This window comes from Chiroxiphia lanceolata, chromosome 7, assembly GCF_009829145.1.
Source record: "Chiroxiphia lanceolata isolate bChiLan1 chromosome 7, bChiLan1.pri, whole genome shotgun sequence".
Taxonomy (NCBI): domain Eukaryota; kingdom Metazoa; phylum Chordata; class Aves; order Passeriformes; family Pipridae; genus Chiroxiphia; species Chiroxiphia lanceolata.
This window is the reverse complement of record NC_045643.1, coordinates 31,167,679-31,186,700: the sequence shown is the minus strand read 5'-3', so window position 1 is coordinate 31,186,700 and position 19,022 is coordinate 31,167,679. Positions and strand designations below refer to the sequence as shown.

The 19,022-nt window shown below is 38.1% G+C and overlaps 1 protein-coding gene across 1 annotated transcript; it reads left to right on the top strand.

The window, feature by feature from the left end:
* Window positions 1-324: 324 nt before the first annotated feature.
* DDX18 (DEAD-box helicase 18) lies at window positions 325-14,180 on the top strand. Its single transcript, XM_032692533.1, has 15 exons — window positions 325-341; window positions 384-530; window positions 634-819; window positions 1,807-1,947; window positions 2,476-2,611; window positions 3,362-3,462; window positions 3,568-3,767; window positions 3,851-3,965; window positions 5,322-5,461; window positions 5,916-6,077; window positions 7,069-7,221; window positions 7,934-8,047; window positions 8,508-8,564; window positions 9,934-10,111; window positions 10,749-14,180. The coding sequence occupies exons 2-15, from the start codon at window positions 413-415 to the stop codon at window positions 10,889-10,891; spliced, it is 1,944 nt and encodes a 647-aa protein (XP_032548424.1). The 5' UTR covers window positions 325-341; window positions 384-412; the 3' UTR covers window positions 10,892-14,180.
* The last annotated feature ends 4,842 nt before the right edge of the window (window positions 14,181-19,022 follow it).

Sequence of the window (19,022 nt, the reverse complement as noted above, 5' to 3'; positions counted from 1 at the left end):
CGGTGGTGTTTGGACATAGGTTGGACTCGACGATCTCAGAGGTCTTTTCCAACCCCCCTCCCGTTGGAGGTAAACACCCATAACCGCGAGTGGAGGTAACACCATCGGGCAGACGGGTCCTGCGGGGGAGAAGGCGAGGCCCTTCCTGCGGGAAAACCGGCCCGTTTTCCGGTCGGCGGCGGTTTTCCCGGACCTGGCCGGGGACCGGGAGGGTCTGACGGCCACGGCCAGACACGGACCCGGGCGGCGCTGCCTCCGCCGGGCCCCCAGAGGGCGCTGCCGGGCTCCCGTCGCGCCCCGCGGGCGGTTCCGGCGGTCCCGGACGCGGCGCTCCCACGTGTGCCGGGACAGCGGGGCCGGGACAGCGGGGCCGGGACAGCGGGGCCGGGACAGCGGGGCCGCCACCGCCGCGATGTCGGTGCCGGCGGCCGCCAGCAACCTGCCCATGCGGCTGCTCCGGAGGAAGATCCACAAGCGCAACCTGAAGCTGCGGCAGCGGAACCTGAAGCTGCGGGCGGCCGAGGGGGCAGGTACGGGCGCGGCGGAGCCTCCCCCCGGCTGAGCGCTGGCCGAGCCGCCGCTGACTTTGTGTTCTCTCCTCTCCCTCTTTCCCTCTCTCCCCGCGCCCCGCAGTGCCTTCCCTGGGCCAGGCGGCTTTCCAGGGACCCCCGGAGGAGGAGGAGGAGGAGGAAGCAACGGCGGCCCCGGAGATAGAGGAGAGCGCGGAGCCTGCGGACGCTGCCGGACCCCGCGGCGGGGAGAAGGAGAAGAAGAAAAAGAAGAAGAAAAAGAGGAAAGCGGCGGCTGATGCGGGAGATGGTGCGTTGTCTTAGCAAATACAGCTTGTCTCCCAGGGCTGGGTTATTCTTGGGCGCCCCTAAAGCGCCTTCTTAGGGTTTCCGCCCCGTGCCATGTGCCGGTCTGGTGAGTGTTTTAAAGCCCCAGAGATCTTCGGCATTATCTGTTTTATTGCAGCTGTGGTGTTTGAAGTCTAATTCATTCTAAACCGGTAGCAGCCAAGGTAATTGTTGCATAGAATTCTGCTTGGTAACATTCAGTTCGAATGTTTTGCTTGTTTATTGTGGAAATGTACACCCTGTGTTTCAGAGTAGAGCTCTGACTGATGGGTCAGAGCTGTGTTGGCTGTGCAGCCAGTACAACTCTTTAGCAACATGTCCAGCCTTTAGCAACATCTGTTCATTATGAAACTAAAGTATACTGGAAAACTACCCAAAAAATAGCACCCCAGAAATATTGCTAGATTTTCAGGTATTTTTTTACATATGCATATATATACGGACATATATATATATTTTTCAAGCTTCTATTCCTCATGTATTTGATTTTTGAGATACTTATCATGGTTATGCCAGTGAAGAGATGCTTTCATCCTCTGAGGATTCAGGTACTTAAAATGCAGCAGAGACATTATGTTTTACATATTCTGAGCACAGACTGTGTTGGAAACTTGATGTCTGCCTTATAGATGGGAAAGAATTTTGTAACTTGTTTAAGGACAATTTATCTTGTTTCCACAGAAAGTGTCATCTAATATACATTAAGCTTCATTGTTTTACTTTGCTAAGTGGGTTGTATGTCAGGAACTTTGGAATTTTTGCTCTGTGCCTTAGAAAAATTCAATAGAAACCTTACCTCCCCTTCTCCAGGCCTTTCCACCTGATGGAAAAGCATGATCTTTGTACATTGTTTAGACACTAAAGGAGATGCAGTCTGTGGAATGGTTTTTCATGATTAATGTGAGGTTTTTTTGCTAACTGACTTGTCTTCTATAAAACAACACTCTAGATATAGAAACCAAAAAAGCAAAAACTGAAGATGAATCTGCAGAGGTAGAAAATGGAGATAAGCAGAATTCTGGAAAGAATGAAGTGGAAGAGGAGGATGAGGAGGAGGATGAAGTGCCCAGCTTACCACTAGGTTTAACAGGTATCTTGTGTTCTCTTTCTCATGTGTGTGCAAAAACCCAAGGTCTAACACTTTCTTCCAGAGCAAGTTGCAGTTTTCAAATGAGCTTTGTAATGCAGGTGTTTGAATTATGGTGATGTGACACTAGCAGCTGTTCAGCTGTCCTCCAGTTACTCTTGGGAATTTGCATTATATACACACCTGTTAGTCTTAAAATTACTAGTGAAAGTGTGTTTTTTAAATCTGTCTACACGTGTGTTTAACTGTAGAGGAAAAAAAATCCATGAAGAGCAAGGTGGAAACATACAACTAATGAATTGGCCATGAGCAGTGGATTCATGTTCATTCTTCTTAGCTCTGTGTAGTTTTCTTAGTACCACATTAATAGAGTATTTTGTCAATGTCTTTGGATTTTATGGTAAAATGAAATAAGAAAAAAGCCTTTGATTTTTTTTTTTTATACAGGTCAGTTTTAACTGGGTAATTTCAGAGGACAGATGGAATTGAAGAAATAAGTTTAAACATTTTTCATTTTCCCCCTCACTTCAGGTGCTTTTGAAGACAATTCTTTTGCTTCCCTGGCTGGTGCTGTCAGTGAGAATACACTGAAAGGCATAAATGACATGGGGTTTACACACATGACCGAAATTCAGCATAAAAGTATTAAGCCTCTTCTGGAAGGCAGGTAAGAAATAAGTCTTTTTAATCACTCTCATATCTGAAATGTTGTGTGAATTTTGCTAGCAAGCTAAGTACATGAATCATAGAAAAGAATCATAGAATCTTTAAGGTTTGAAAAGACCTCCAAGGTCATCAAGTCCAACCTCTGACCCAACACCACCTTTTCAACTAAACCATAGCACTGAGTGCTATGTCCAGTTGTTTCTTGAACACCTCCAGGGATGGTGACTCCACCACCTCTCTAACCAGCCCATTCCAATGCTTAACAACCTGTTCAGTGAAGAAATTCTTCCTGATGTCCAACCTGAATGTCCCCTGGCACAGCTTGAGGCCATTTCCTGAAATATGACTTTCTGCAGCTAAACTGTTGGAGTTTTTTAATGCATTCTCTTATATTTTATGTATTTTGTTTATAGTCATTAATACAGAAAGTCTATGTCATTATTGTGTCTGAACAAATACTTAGAGTAAGATCCTGGAGCGGCTTTGCCTTTGGCTTTGGAAGCAGAGAAGCCTGTTTTCATTAGTCTTGTTAGAGTGTCTCAAAGACACTGTCACCAGAGACAGAGTGACCGATTGCTGTGACCTGCATCTGACACCGAGCTCTTAACACCAACTCCACTGGTCTCCTTTAAGCCATGTCAGGTTTCTACAGTGTCAGCATTGTTCAGAGTGGGACTGTTCTTTTGTCTGTATGGCAAACTAAATACTTATTTTTCTATCTAAATACTTTTTCTAATTCTGTTCCACACAGGGATATTTTAGCAGCTGCAAAAACAGGCAGTGGCAAAACACTTGCATTTCTCATTCCTGCAGTAGAGCTCATCTACAAGCTGAAATTCATGCCTAGAAATGGTAAGGCTCTTCATAACTGAATTTTACTCAGCCATTTAGGGACTGAGTGGTTAGGGGGGGACTGGATGAGTTGGAATTTACTCCTCTCATTGATGTATTTTTTAGGAACGGGTGTCATTATTCTTTCTCCTACTCGAGAGCTTGCTATGCAAACCTATGGAGTTCTTAAAGAACTCATGAATCATCATGTTCACACCTATGGTCTGATAATGGGGGGCAGTAACAGATCAGCAGAAGCACAGAAGCTTGGAAATGGAATCAACATCATTGTAGCAACACCAGGGAGGCTGCTGGATCATATGCAGGTAGATATAATATTGATGTCTAATCTGTGTTATTAAAATGTGACTCCTGTCCCTGTCTGACTGTGAATTTGTTAATGTTCTAGAACACTCCGGGTTTCATGTATAAGAACTTGCAGTGTTTGGTAATTGACGAGGCAGATCGAATCTTGGAGGTTGGATTTGAAGAAGAAATGAAACAGATCATAAAACTTTTACCAAGTAAGACCAAAAAAATCAGGCTTTCCTGGAAATCACTTGACTAACGTTATGTCTTCTTTCTGACTCAAGTATTGTAAGAGAAGTCATTAATTTTATAGTTTTGTAAATGAACTGCATAGTGGTTGTCTTACTCTTTTATTTTCTAATACCTAGTATATATTACTTGTTTAACTTCATTTATCTGACGGACAGAGTTTTCATATGCACTTTAGAGATATAATTCTGCTCATATAAGATAGTTTTTTCTCATTCATCCTCCTCTGCCTGTTTATTTCTTGCAATTCATTATTTCCTAATAAGATTTAACTATAAGGAAAAAGGTCTTCTGTCTTGCAGTTCAAGGTTTTTTTCAGACCTCCAAGACCAGTGTCTTAAGGAAATATAAGTATTTACCTAAAATTTTTCTTTTTCTAATTTTTCATTTAGTTATTTCTTGTAATTGCTATATTAAACACATTCTCAGCATCAACAAGGCTCTCTCCTTTCAAACTTTAAAAATGCAGAAAAAAACCCCATGGAAATAGTGCATAAAAAACCCCAATGATAAATATTTTGAGTTTCCACATCTTAAATATTAAAATTCAGATCTACATACTTAAAATGCATATGTATAAATCTAATAAATAACATCATGTGAAGAATGTTAATGAACAGTGCTAAAAAGAGAAAGGGAAGGAAGAGTGTGAAAATTACATGTGGAGTGGGAATTGATAGAGAAAAAAAATATTTGCTTTGCATGAGTTTAATTTGGTTTCATTGCATTAGAAAGGAAACTATTTTAAAAGAGTCTCTTCAAAACAGGAAAAAAAAATCAAAGATGGTGGCACTGAATGTTCATCAAGAACCGTTGCTGTTGTTCTTGAAGTTGTGACATGGAACAGGCTGAGTCTGCATTTCCCATGTGCCTGTGCAACAAGAAAATGTTGTAGGATCAGGATGTGTGTTTGAGCTGAGAGATGACAGTCAGGCAGGAGATTTCCTACACAAAAACATTTTAATATTCATGGAAATTAAATCAATTAATAGGTAGAATTACAAGGCCAGTCTCTGTTTAAATAATTGCTTTGTGTCTAAATTTGATTGCAAATGATATTGACATTTTCCCAGAGAGGGAGAATATTGCAAGTTTATAGCTGTTAGGATTGTGGAAGTGGGGCCAGCCTAAGTAAACAACCTGTACAATCCATAATACAATTGCACTGCTCTTTGTTTGTCAGTAGCAGTATGTTTTAATTAGAATTTAATTGAAAAGAGTAAGAGACTTGCTCAGGGTAGTTTTCAGGGTATTTTGTGGACTTGCTATTTGAATTCTCCTTTAAAAAGTGAGGCTGTCTTTCAAAATAAATATTTTTCCAGAGCGCAGACAGACGATGCTTTTCTCTGCTACACAAACCAGAAAGGTTGAAGATCTGGCAAAGATCTCGCTGAAGAAAGAGCCACTGTATGTTGGGGTTGATGATAACAAGGAGACAGCAACAGTAGATGGTCTTGAACAGGTAAAGCACAAACATTAGAAGGGGTATGATCTGTGAACACACCAATTCCTCTGTGTTATTAATGGGGTTGTACAAATGCTGTCTTAAAAGGTGTTTACTATCCTAGTGGGCAGAAGCCATCCAGTTGCCTAAAAGGCTTTATTCAGAGTGCAAACTCTGGTAAGGTACCTGCATCTAGTCAATGTTTGCAGGACAGATAATATAAAACCTCATGAAATAATAATATAGGTACTTACACTTGTCTGTTCCTCTTACATGCACAAGCTGCAGTTGTCTTTATAACTGTATTTTCCACCTTAGTGACTAGAGATTGATATGCTACAGATATATTTCATTGTTTAACTATTTGGTGTATTTGTTTCACAACATAACGCTTCCCTGATTTAACTATATTGCTGAAACAGAATTATTCTCTTTACTTCTCTGTATATAATAATGTTTAAAAATTTTCCAGGGGTATGTAGTGTGTCCATCTGAAAAAAGGTTCCTTTTGCTCTTCACATTCCTCAAGAAGAACCGGAAAAAGAAACTAATGGTATTTTTTTCTTCATGTATGTCAGTAAAGTACCACTATGAATTACTCAACTATATTGATCTGCCTGTTTTGGCCATTCATGTAAGTGTTTTATTCATTAATTTATTTTCAATTAATCTCAGAGTACCTGGAAGTTGTTACTGACCTTATATTTGACTTGTTTGTTTCAGTCCAGTTTCTAAAAAAACAGACACCGTACTCACAAAACCAGTGATGGTCCTGATTAGTCTGTAGAGAAAGGAGATAAAGCAAAGATTGTATAGTAACAACACTTCAGTAATTAAACTTGCTATTTTTTGAACTAGGCTGAACTATGATATTAATTTATGCTCTGTGTGTAGAAAGAATTATGGTTTTTTCCAAGAGGTCGCCTTTCACAAACACTAAAACTCAATTTGTGGAGTAAAGCTCTTGTCAGAGAAATCCAAAGTTTCTGATCCCTGAAGTGTTTGGTGCTTTTTCTAAGTCCAGGGTGATATTTGGTTGTGCTATGCCAATTCTTACCATTTGGATGAGCATTGTAACTTTTCTGTCAAAACCACAAAATGCATAGTTTAGGACAAAGAATTGACTGAAAGTCTATGAAACAGTTGTAACTAACCACAAATGTCCTTTTATATTTTGTTCTTTGGGAGGTTTTTTTTGCTATTCTTTGATAGAACTGTTACAAGTGTGGGTTTTGTTTGGTTGTTTGCTTCTTAACCTGTAATCACTCTTAACATATTGCTAGACTTGCAAATGTCCTTTTTCTGAACTTCAGACATTTATGCAGCCCTCCTGAACAGAATGTTTTTGCAATTTTTAATTTTTAATACTTTTGGTGATACATTGTAACCTCTGTGAATTGTCACTTTGTGTAACCCTGTGCTGTTTAAGTTTCTCCTTGTTTCTTCACTGTGAAGTGATCCTGCTTGGTCTGTACAAAACCAAGATTTGGAAAGATGCCCCAAATTATTTTATATTTATAAAATAAAATATATGTGAAATGAGAAATTGTATTTAAGTTTACCAGCTGGCAGATTTAGCTTTTTTTGGTTGATATTTCATGCTCCATGTGTTTGTTTCCTTTCAGGGCAAGCAGAAGCAAACCAAACGTACTACTACGTTTTTCCAGTTCTGTAATGCAGAATCTGGAATATTGCTGTGCACCGATGTTGCTGCCAGAGGACTGGATATTCCTGAAGTTGACTGGATTGTCCAATATGATCCTCCAGATGATCCAAAGGTAAGTTAAGGAAAGAGAGAAAGAAATCAAATCTTAACTACAAACATAGTTGCAGGAAAAAACCGAAACTGCTGCTTGAGAGAGGTGAGGATTCAGCCATGATCATATCCAGCCACTGATTTCTTTCACTTCCCTTCACCACCTCCTAGGAAATCCTGCTCCTGAGACCTTTATCATCTTTTTAAAAATTACTTTTTAAAACATTCTTTTTGCTGTGAAATTAATTTAAAATCTAATCAGCTAAACAACAAAATGCTTTTCAAGAGGAGTGTGAATTTACGTGTGCGTCCCTCAGTCTTAACAGCTTTTCCAGTTGAAATTTGATTTTTGTTTAAAAAATAATATTCTGATTTGAATAAATGTCTACTATACACAAGTGACATTCAAAAAACTCAGAAGTTTTGACAAATATACACAGCAAGTTCACCAAAGCCAAGGTTTAATTTTCAATTACAGCAGACTAAGATTTTTTTCCCTCAGTAAAAGGTAAATTACTTTAGCCAAGGGTTCTGTCTCAGCCTACCTGTGCTTTGCATCTTTGGCAGTTGGTTTCCCTCATCCATGTGTCAGTGCCAAGAATAAGTCTTAAGAAAGAATGAATGATATGTTACGTTATATTAATGTCAAATTTTGGGTATTTTTTGTGAAGCACTTTGATTACTGCAAGTTTTTAAGACCAATTGAATTTGCTTTTGCTTATTCTTCCCAAAAGGAATATATTCATCGTGTTGGTAGAACTGCCAGAGGCATAAATGGGAGAGGTCATGCTCTGCTCATTTTACGACCAGAAGAACTGGGCTTTCTACGATACCTAAAACAAGCCAGGGTAAACTTGTGTCTACATTTTAATGGGGTTTTTTGTTTGTTTACTGTGCATCAGGTTTTTAAATTTAAAAACGTTTTTACTATTCAAAGATCAATTTCAATTTATTAAATTCCAGAAGAAGCGTAGCCTTCTCATAAGTGTAACCATTTTAATATGATAGAGCTGCACAGAGTTTCTTTGTTGCTCTCCTTATAGTCTTGTTTTGCCACTTTTAAAGTTGTATAACTTCTGAAGCAAAAGTGGTAAAAGAAGGTGTCATACTGAGCATCTTTATTACTCCAGCTTAAAAGAAGTGATAATACTGTCATATTGATGTAAAGGCACTTTACAGATACAGCTGTGGTGTTAAAAAAGAAATCTTCTCTTATCTAGCAGGTCTTTTTGTCTTGGGTCTTAAACACATTCACTATATACAGAGTGTAAATAATTTTGAAATTTCATTTCCTCTTTTGCTTTTAAGGTACCTCTGAGTGAATTTGAATTTTCTTGGTCAAAAATTTCAGACATCCAGTCTCAGGTATGAAATGACTTTATACTGCAATTACTTTGAATATTACATTTTACATGGAGAATGTTACATCCTATAACGACTGCAGTTCACAAATAGGTGTGCTTGTTTAGGAAAGTTCCTGTAAATGAGCACTGTGCAGGAAATCCTCCTACCATTGATGGCAGTAAAGCAAGAAAATATTTAGAAATTAAAGATGAATTTTAATATCTAGTACTAAATCGTCATCATTATACAGTACAAATTTGCTTTTAGGAATTGTTTTTTCACATTACATCACAAAATAACAAAAGGACAGTGATGCAGAATGACAGTGATGTCAACCTGCTTTCAGCTTTTGAACAAAATGTTCTTGTCTGGCTTAGCAAATAGGGGTTTTGTTGGGTAATTACTTACATTTATATTAATTGTGAGTAATGTATGTATTGTAAGATGATTTTCTCAGACTTCAGTGTGCAGAAATACATCCAGTACCAACACTTAGGAATGTTAGTATATAGTCCATATGTATTTTTAACTAGCTGGTGTTAATAAAGCCCAGCATCAGCTAAACCTGCTTTGTGCTCTGGTGCTACAAAAATAACCATGGAGCACAAAGTTGAGTGGAATAGCATAGGTAATTCTGTAGGTGTGAATTTCTGTTGTTGGTGAGTTCTGTGAATCATTGTTTTGATAAGAGATCTGTGAAGTTTCTTTGCAAAAACTTAAATTTAAAATAGCAAGTACAAGAAGCTGGTCCTTATATAGAGAGGTTCCTAATTAAGAATAATCAGGAAATAATGGTGTCTAATGTAACTTATTTTTAGTTTGCTGAATTAATGATGATATGATGGTATGTTAATCATCAAATGAGACACTCTGATTTAATGAGAATTGGGAACTTCGCCCACAACAAATCAAATATCTCAGTCTACACTAGTGTATCTGCATTTTTGTCTTAGAATTAACACTTCTTATTTTACAATGCATTTGCACCATAATGGATAAGACTGTACAGAATTGCACGGAATTGTGGAGTTTAGACTTAAAAGTATATTGTCATTGTCCACTAATTCTCAATACACATAGTTTCATGGTGTGGCTGCAGTTGTATTCTCCTTCTTGATTAACTTTCTTTTTATTATTTCTATAAATTTAATAGTTGCTGAGGCTTTGTTTGTAATGTAATTCAGCTTCAAGCTTTTTTGTCCCTCTACTTGTTTATAAAAGCATTTGATACCTGTATGTGCACTCTGCTGTCACAGGGCAGTTTTACTGAAGTGAATAGAGAATGTCATTGCCACTCACAGAGTAAATAATCTACTGGAATAATATGTATGGACTTTACAGATATAATTGTTTGTGACTCTTGTTTGTTTTTTTTTTTTTCTCTGACCAGCTGGAAAAACTGATAGAGAAGAACTATTTCCTTCACAAGTCAGCCCAGGAAGCATACAAAGCTTACATTAGAGCTTATGACTCCCATTCTCTGAAGCAGATCTATAATGTCAATAATTTGGATCTTCCCAAAGTCAGCCTTTCATTTGGTTTTAAAGTTCCTCCGTTTGTTGACCTCAGTATCCTTTTACTGCGGTGTTTCAGAGTTGAATTTCTGCATTATAAGTGTTCTGTGCAACTTACTGAATTCCTGCTACCTCAGGTTCTGATGGTTTGTAGTTGTGGGGTTTTTTTTGCTATTAATGATAGGAATCCATCATGCTCCCACAGTAGTTTATCAAAGAAAATGTTACACTGCACATACTATAACTGCAAAAATTGCCTGCAAGCATCTGTGTTTTGGTGCATGTCCATGCTGTGTGTGCCTCAATTGCTGTGGGGCAGCAGATACTGGAATGCACACGTGTTCCAAAGTACTGTTCTCCTCTGTGCAAAATTATTTTCATGGAAATGCACACGCTTATGTTTCATAGTTGTGGAATATTGACATAGAGGGGCAAAAGCATGAAATAGAAGGCTGTATCTAGATTACTGTCAGACCTGGCAGTGGATGGAACTTGAAGCAATAGCACTTTGGACAACTGGAGGAGTATTTAGAACCACAGGCACGTACTTCTGGTTTCCTCTATAGTTATGCAACTCAGCTTTTTGTATAATGCTGGTATTTTTTTCCTCATATTAATAACCTTTTCAAAACCCAAAAAAACAACATTCGAAATTATTCCTTTTTAAGTTCTTTAACCAATAAAACTTCAGATGTGAACAGCAACCATGGCAGAAGACTTCAGAAAAGAGGTGGAGGTGGAGGATTTGGTTACCAGAAGTCCAAGAGTGTCCACAAAGCAAAAATCTTCAAACACATCAGCAAGAAGTCAGACAATCGGCAGTTTTCTCGTTAATCATCCAGTCATTAAAATGGCTGCTGGCATTGGAAGAGCCCACCTTGATCAAAACCATCTGGCAGTTACTTTCAGTTTAAACTGCTCCATTCACATGCTTAGGTGTTTTTTATCCAGGAACATCTTTTATTTCTCAGGTCAGGAAGACTCTTTGGAAGGGAGACTAAAGGATAATATGGCCAGCTAATTTTGCCATATTTAAGGAAGAAGCTCATTTAATTACTTAAAGTCAATACTACAGAGGTTTTTATTAAAGAAAGAAAAATTACTTTTAGGTTTTGTAGAAGAACTTGCTTTATACATTTACCCTTTTTTCTATGCACACCTCTGAAAATTGTTGGAGTGGTCAACATAAGGACATTACAACGTGACATGAAAAGGTTTTGCTCACTTGAATCTTTGCAAGGGATTTTAGTGCTACAGAACTCTGCACTGGCCATCAAATATGCTGAAGAATATAGGAAGATTCCTTTAGAACAGAGCGTATGGATGAATAATTAAGGCTGTATGAGCTTGTGATTAATTTCAGACATGGTATCTTTATAACAAGTACAGTGTCCAAAATAATAAATCACCTCTTACACCACTTCTGGGACATGCATAATACTCTTTTGATGTTGTGGTAGAATGGTAACATTCTAGTGCGACGTTTGGTTTTTCTTCATGTTCACTTTAAATCTGAAATTATCTACTGTGCTCTCTTATGAAATGCAAAAAGAATTAAGAAAAGCAGTTAATATAAATTGTACTTGACCCAGATAATGTTTTTTAAGATACTTCATAACCCTGATGCAGAGAAGGTTTGTAGTTGTAAATTATAAAAGTGAATTCCTTTTAAGTCTTAGTATATCAGATCAGTGGTGGGCAAAGTCAAAGGTGCTGCCACAGGACTGAGGGTGGAGAGACTCAAGTGAAAAAATGAAATGGGGTATAGATATACTAGAAGGGTATTTTGAAGGAAGAATATAAAAGACTGAAGTAGAAGAGGCTGGAATACACATTGCAAACAAAGAAATGAGAAGAGTGCAAAAAGAATATACAAGTTGGGCAAAAGTAGAGTAACTGTATTACATATTATTTTCATCTCTGCTGTTGTAGCAGTAGGTAACTGCTCATATGAGGCTGCAATGGTGGTGGGCAAGTGTTTAAAAAGTGTTCATGTGTCAAGACAAGGAAGAACAAATGTCGCAGAATCCAGAAATCTGGACCCCAGGTGATTACGGTAAAACAGCTTTTAATTAACATTTAAAATGTAACTTGGGACCAGTTACAAATCATAAGTAGTTATTCCAATATAAATAGGACTGTTGTTTCTTAGGTCTTCTGAAGTAGCATGTCAGATTTAAAACTATGATATGAGCATTGATGTATGGCCAAAAAAAATAAGTGAACTTTGTTTTCATCCTTAAAAAAAATAGATAATTTTTAGGAGGGAGAAATAATATCACCATTCTGTTGCCAGTGCTTCCACCATTCAGAACTGAGCATTGCCTGCTTTTCCATTTCTGTCTGTAGACTTGGACTTTTCAAGATTCTTAATTAACACTGGTCAGATCTTCAGAGCTTCTGATACGTCAAAATATTTCAGTAGATTAATTTTGTCACATGGATTTGAACGTCTTGTGCTTCTAGCATTGCATTGAAATGGCAAAATCTACTCTGAAGGGTAAGCAATGCTAAGAACACGATGCCTGTCTCATTGAGTTCTAATCTTTGATTCTGGGGTTTCTTATATATTTATAAATAATAGATGTTAAAATAGTTCTCATACCTGGTTATTAGTGGCACATTTTAGGAGTTATCTCTGAGACCTACAGCCTCATACAGTTTAAGGCTTCTGTCTGTACTTGTCAGCTGCATACTCACAGCATGGGAATTAACTTACATTATAGCAAAAGAAACGCTGAGGGACTCATTAGATGAACTGCAAAATTAATTACTTGGAAAGAGATGTAAGCAAAGCTTTAGTAAACCACTGTGAAGATCAGAGCATGGTGATGTGGGGGAAAGCAGCCTGGCTGTGGTAGTTTGGAGTATTTGTTTGGAACAGGTAAAAGAGCTGAGATATTGGGCCCAGTCAGTGGCCACCTGTCTGACCACGTGCTGCAGAGCCAGAACTGTTTGGGCTTGAAAATGCATCAAAATTCCTGCCACTTCCCTGTGTAGGCAAAAGCCTGCACTGTGGAGAACTACTTTTATCTGTCAGTCATTTTGGGAACAGCAAGCTGACTGCTTTCCCAACAGTTTGAAAACCTCTAGCTGCACCTAATTTTTTCTTTGGAAGAGCTGAAGTACTGTCTGATACATGGGAAACACTAACAAAACAGTACTTTGGCATGAGCCTGCACAATTCCTCCCTGGGATATTTGGGTTGCATTTTCTTATAGACCCTAATGCAAAGAAACCTTTGAACCAGTCTTACTTAGGAGATGAAAAGACTGGATACTATTGCTCTAGAGTAATACCAGCTTACCCTAAAAAAAAAAAAAATTTAAACACTGTTACTTAAACATAATATGTGTATGATGGCTGCACAGCCTGTGGTAAGTACATAATTTGCTCTAATTTCCTGATCAAGCAGAAGAGAAATTCACGAGCTGAGACTAAGTGGGAGTTAAAAGAGAAAGGGCTTCAGCTTCCTGGCTTATGCAGATGCAATTACGTTTTGCTTTGTTTATGAAATCAGAAATGACAAATAGTTTCTGATGAAATATCATGTCTGGGGCAGCATCTGTTCTACTGTGAGGTATTGCAAGAAGTGTCAAACTGATTGGAAATCCAGCATTTCCTTTGCAACTTCCCCTGTTATCAATCTTGTGAGCAGTTAATAGACCTCAGCCCTCAGACTCTCAAGGCTTGTCTCATAACAGTGACCGATAGGTTGGGGACTAATATTGTGTGCCTTGAGAAATTGCCTCCTTTCTCTGAGAACCTTGACAAAGAAATTGGACTCTTTAAACCACTTAAGGGGGTCATCAAAACTGTCCTGCTTGAACTTGAAGATTTTTTTGACAGTTCTTGGAACAGGCCCATAAAGGAGAATTCCATTGCTGAGCTACTGTTCATAATCATGAAAGATCTTGTCATGATACGAATTTCCTTTGCATAACAAGTTATAGACAAGCACAAGACCAGTCAGAAAGTGTTGCCATTAAATTTTTCAGGGTGAATGTCACAGGTAGAGGGCACATTTATTGACAGTATAGAGCAAGAATGCTTGAGAACTGGGTAAGATATTATCTACTGAGGTTTGCTGTAAATAAAAAGTGTGTTTATGTTTTGGCAATAATTAGCCTTTTTGTTTGATGTATGAGTTGATGACTCAATTTAAGTAAGCTACCAAGCTTTAGGTACTCAAATAATTTCCTTTCAAGCCAGTGATCTGAGGCTCAGGGGAAGCAAGCTCTCACAGGAAGAGTGAAAAGGGTCATGTGATTTTAAAAAATAACATTTTAGTAGAGGTCCCACTGTGAAGGAAGGCAGGGTGCTGACAAAACACAGCACAGCTCTGTGACTTTTGCTTGTAGTTCTACCACTGTCCTGTTTAGGAGACAGTTTTCCAGTTATTTCACCACCACCACCACCACCCCCAAACTTAGAAGGGATTTTACAGAGACCTAAAAACCTAACAACTAGAAAAGCCCTTGAAAGGTGGGTTGGTTGTTGGGGCTGGGTTTTATTTGAACTAAATTAATGCTGAAAGAAGCCTAGAAGCAAGGGGCTGGACATAAAGAATAAAGTCTGTCACTGCTCTTGACTTTTGCTCTGCCACCTTGGTTTTCTCAGGATTGTAGCTGCTTGGCTTGACAGGGGAATTCATGCAACTCTTTTTGATGCTTTTGTTTCTCCAATGCTTTTAGATTTATAGATGAGGTTGAGCCCTGACAATAGGAATCCAGCCTCCTGAAGTGGAATGCTCTTAGCTTCTAAAAAATCTGCTTTCTTCCATCAAAGTCATAAATACCATGATGTTGCTTCTGTCAAATCTCTTTATTGCACAGCCATGTGGGGAAGAGATTACATTTTTTTTTCTCAGCCACCACGATAAACTTTTGATATGGAGTTGTGAGGAGAGGCAGAGGAAAGATGCCATTAAGAGAAGGGAAGACAAATGGAAAATTGGGATGCTGTCTAGAAACACATTCACTTTGCTATATCTGTGTCATCCAGCTTAAGAACTGCATTCACTTTAAAAAAAAAAAAAAAAAGAAAAAAAAAAGAAAAAAAACCAAACCTGAGCATACTCTTCAATAGCAGTCCATCTTCCTAAACACTTTTGTAAGCTGCAACACTGAAAACCATAACCATCTATTATTTTTAACCAGTTGGTCAAAATTTAAAAAAAAAATAAATTCATAGGCTCTGCAAAATCTTATATAACAGTACCGAAACTTCCAAACTCTATTTTGGCTGTCAGCTCAATGTGTTGAACCACCCAGGCTTTCTGAGCTCCTCTTTGAGTGGTTGCAATCACCTATGAATGTTGAGAATTACAGGAATACCAGATATGTTACTCAGAACTAAGCCTGGCTGTTCACTCATAGGGGCTGACAGACCATGTGAATTTGCAGGAGTTATTGGGTCTCTGGTTAAATGTTCCTGATACATTGTCACTTCTGATTTAAAGCACTTTCTGTATGGGAAAACAGAGGAGGAGGAGAGTTCTCCCTGGCACCTTTCTGTCCTTATTAAGAGACCAGAGAAAGAATTTATGAAAGTGCATAGTAACACTAGTACCTACAAAATGTGATTTGAGGGCATAAATGTAACCCTAAAATGACATTGCTAAAAAAACCAAACCAAACCAACCCCACCATAAAGCAACTTCATGGTTTTATAAAAATTGTATTCACTGATATCTTTGCATTCCTCTCTTTGAGTGTGGCAGAAGAAAAATTAGCAAAATGGTGTGTGGTACTAAAAGAGATAATTCTCTAATACTAGAAAAATAATCCTTTGCCAGTACTAAGCCCTATTGCAGATGATCTGTAGCAAAACTGTATGAAGCGCGAAATGATTATTTAAACATTATATTTTCCCCTTCATTGCAAAATCTTTTTCTGGTGCTTGGCAAGTATGTGCTACTATAACTCTATATAAATTCTCCATAAGTTTTTTGTCCCACTTTCTACATAAATTCTGGAAGGGATTATTTGTAAATAAGGAGAAGAGAAAGAAGAGAAGAGAAGAGAAGAGAAGAGAAGAGAAGAGAAGAGAAGAGAAGAGAAGAGAAGAGAAGAGAAGAGAAGAGAAGAGAAGAGAAGAGAAGAGAAGAGAAGAGAAGAGAAGAGAAGAGAAGAGAAGAGAAGAGGAAGAGAAGAGAAGAGAAGAGAAGAGAAGAGAAGAGAAGAGAAGAGAAGAGAAGAGAAGAGAAGAGAAGAGAAGAGAAGAGAGAAGAGAAGAGAAGAGAAGAGAAGAGAAGAGAAGAGAAGAGAAGAGAAGAGAAGAGAAGAGAAGAGGAGAATATTTTCAATTGGAAGGAACCCACGATGATCATCCACTCAAGGTGAAGCTACACTAATGCTATTTCAGGTGCAAACAGGTGTAATTAATATTAAGCTCAAAGAATTTTTTTTTATTTGAGTATGGGCATAAAACTTCCCTATTCAAAAGTATTGCACAGAGAAATAAACCACACACACACACCTGCCCCAGACTTGGACTGATGGTAAATTCATACAAAGGCTTTGCTTTAGATTCACCCCACATTATGATGGCAGTGGAGTTATTTTGTAGTAATAGGTGGCCTGTATGGGGAATGTTTGTGAACACTTTGTCCAAGGAAAGAAGGATATTTCTACCAAACTTAAGAGAAATTTGAAATGAGTTGCACAGGTTTGAAGTGAGCTAAAACAAGAATCAAAAGGCATTTGGACACTGCAGCTTTCTTGGATGCCAATTAAACTGGAGTTCAATGGATGCAAATTCCTAAATAACTTTGAATCTGACACTTTAAATATTAAAATCCACCCATGGAAAGCCCATGTTTAATACACAGTCAAAATAATGATTAGATAAATTCCAGCTCCTCCTCAAGAATTCTATCAGTAGCAGAAGCTACAATAGTCAAGGTCAGGCAAATTAGATTTACTCTCTTATGGTTTATTAGTTGAGGGGTTTTTTTATGTGGCCACTCTTAACAGGAGAAAAGGATAATGTCAGCAAAACTAAAAATTCCCTTTTTTATTCATGTGTTGGCCTTAGCAGTACCAGGGCTCATTATCTCATACACACTTCAGGGCAAACCTAATTCATGCCAGGATAGAGATCTTTGGTGACTACCTCTTGTGTTTGAAATCTTGTTTTAGTCTCTCACGTCCTCATAGGCTACATAAATCTGATATTTGAATGGAAAGTCTTCTGTCAAGGATTTGCTAATTATTAATGAAATCAATACTAGGTATAATTTATGGGACATCTAGATTCTCTATCACATTTTCAATCATAAAAGTATGGAACTGGCTGTCAAAGGGATTTGGAAGTTTGGTTTTCTCTTGAGCTGAAATTTTCTAGATATTTATCAAATTAATTGCAGCATTTATATAACTGAGTTTTCTGAAAAATGCTTTACAAAGGAGGCTACTTTTCTATTAAAGAGCTAGCAGAGAACAGAGGAGAATGTGATAAAACTGCATCTACTAGAAGCTTTCATAAGACTTTTCAATCTAAAACAAAAATGGAAAATAAGTCAGTTCAGTGTAGTCCCTTTATAATGGTCTAAAAGTAATCTGCCTCTATCTCTAACACATAAAAAACAACTTCTGAAAAATGTAACATTAAATTTTATATATTTGCTATAAAAATACAGCATCACTTCACATAATGAGTTGAAATTCTGTTATCTGGATGAATCATCATCCTCCAAAGCTGCTCCTAAGCAGCATTCCGTTTTTGGAAGTGCTTGGAAACAGGGTGCTGTAACCAAGCTGGCCTGGGCAATTGCTGCCTGGTCAGGTCAAACACTTACCTTAGCACAGCTGAGCAAAGGGGAGCTTGGACAGGAATTATGAGGATGCAGGGAGGGTTAAGCCAAGTTAAGAACTTCCAGCCTGACAGGAAAAAAAAGATTATGACAAGACTGAGTCTGAGGAGATTCATTTCAAGAGAGAGGGTTCTGCGGGTGATGTTTGGTAAAGTGATAAAGACAAGGAAATATGTTTTGCAATTCCTCGCCTCTGTCACAAGTCCTCTTCTCAGCAATTCTCAGATACACAGGGAAAAGTGAGAACAGATGCAAAGGAAGATGTAAAGTATTTCTCCTCTAAGACGTACAAGCAATTACTATTTCCACCTTTTTTTGTTTTGCATCCCTCAGACTTCCCAGCCCACAAAGAACCAAACATCCAGATGGAAAGATGACGTTACTTGGTATTCTCTGTTAATTCTATCACCCTTAGTCACGTATTTGTTTGCTTATCTTAAGAGCAATGAAATGGTTGGTTACACACTGTCATACTCCACTGAAAAAAAACCCTATGAAGATTCAAGCTGTAGTTTCTGAAGTCATTGAAAAGTATCAGTGAATGAAACAAAGGGTTTTCATTTTTTTTCAGTTCACTTTGACATGGCAGCAGATTATCATACTATAATTGTGCATAAAACTAAACTAGGTCCTCCTTTAGTTTCAGTAGAAGGAAAATGTTTTAGTTTTGGTTTTTAACTTTCTTGGGTTTTTTTTACCTATGTATTTTATCGTGTCATGCAATTTGTATTTGTTTTTCTGCTATTTAGAATAAGTCAATACGTGCAAGTCTCCTCATTTTTTTATAATTCCCTCTTCTCTTTTTCAAAGCATACCCTGGTTTCTGAGACCACTGTAAAGTGTTGCCATAGCAATCTTTGAGGAGTGCTAAGCCTTTGCAGTCACAGGACAAGACAGCAGTGGGGTAATTATCAAGAAAAAATAAATCCCTTGGAGACTTTATTCAAGCCTCTGTATTATAGGACTGGGTTATTTCAGCCAAGAGGGAGGAAAAAGTGGAAGATTTCAATGCATTTGATGTGTGAACTGGAATGTAACTCTCAGGAGGTGGCACGTAATGTACACATAATAAATAGGAGAAGAGGAATGGGGGACATGGCTTCTAGGAAAAGAAGATTTTGAGATCATCCAGGCTGCTTTAATGATGGT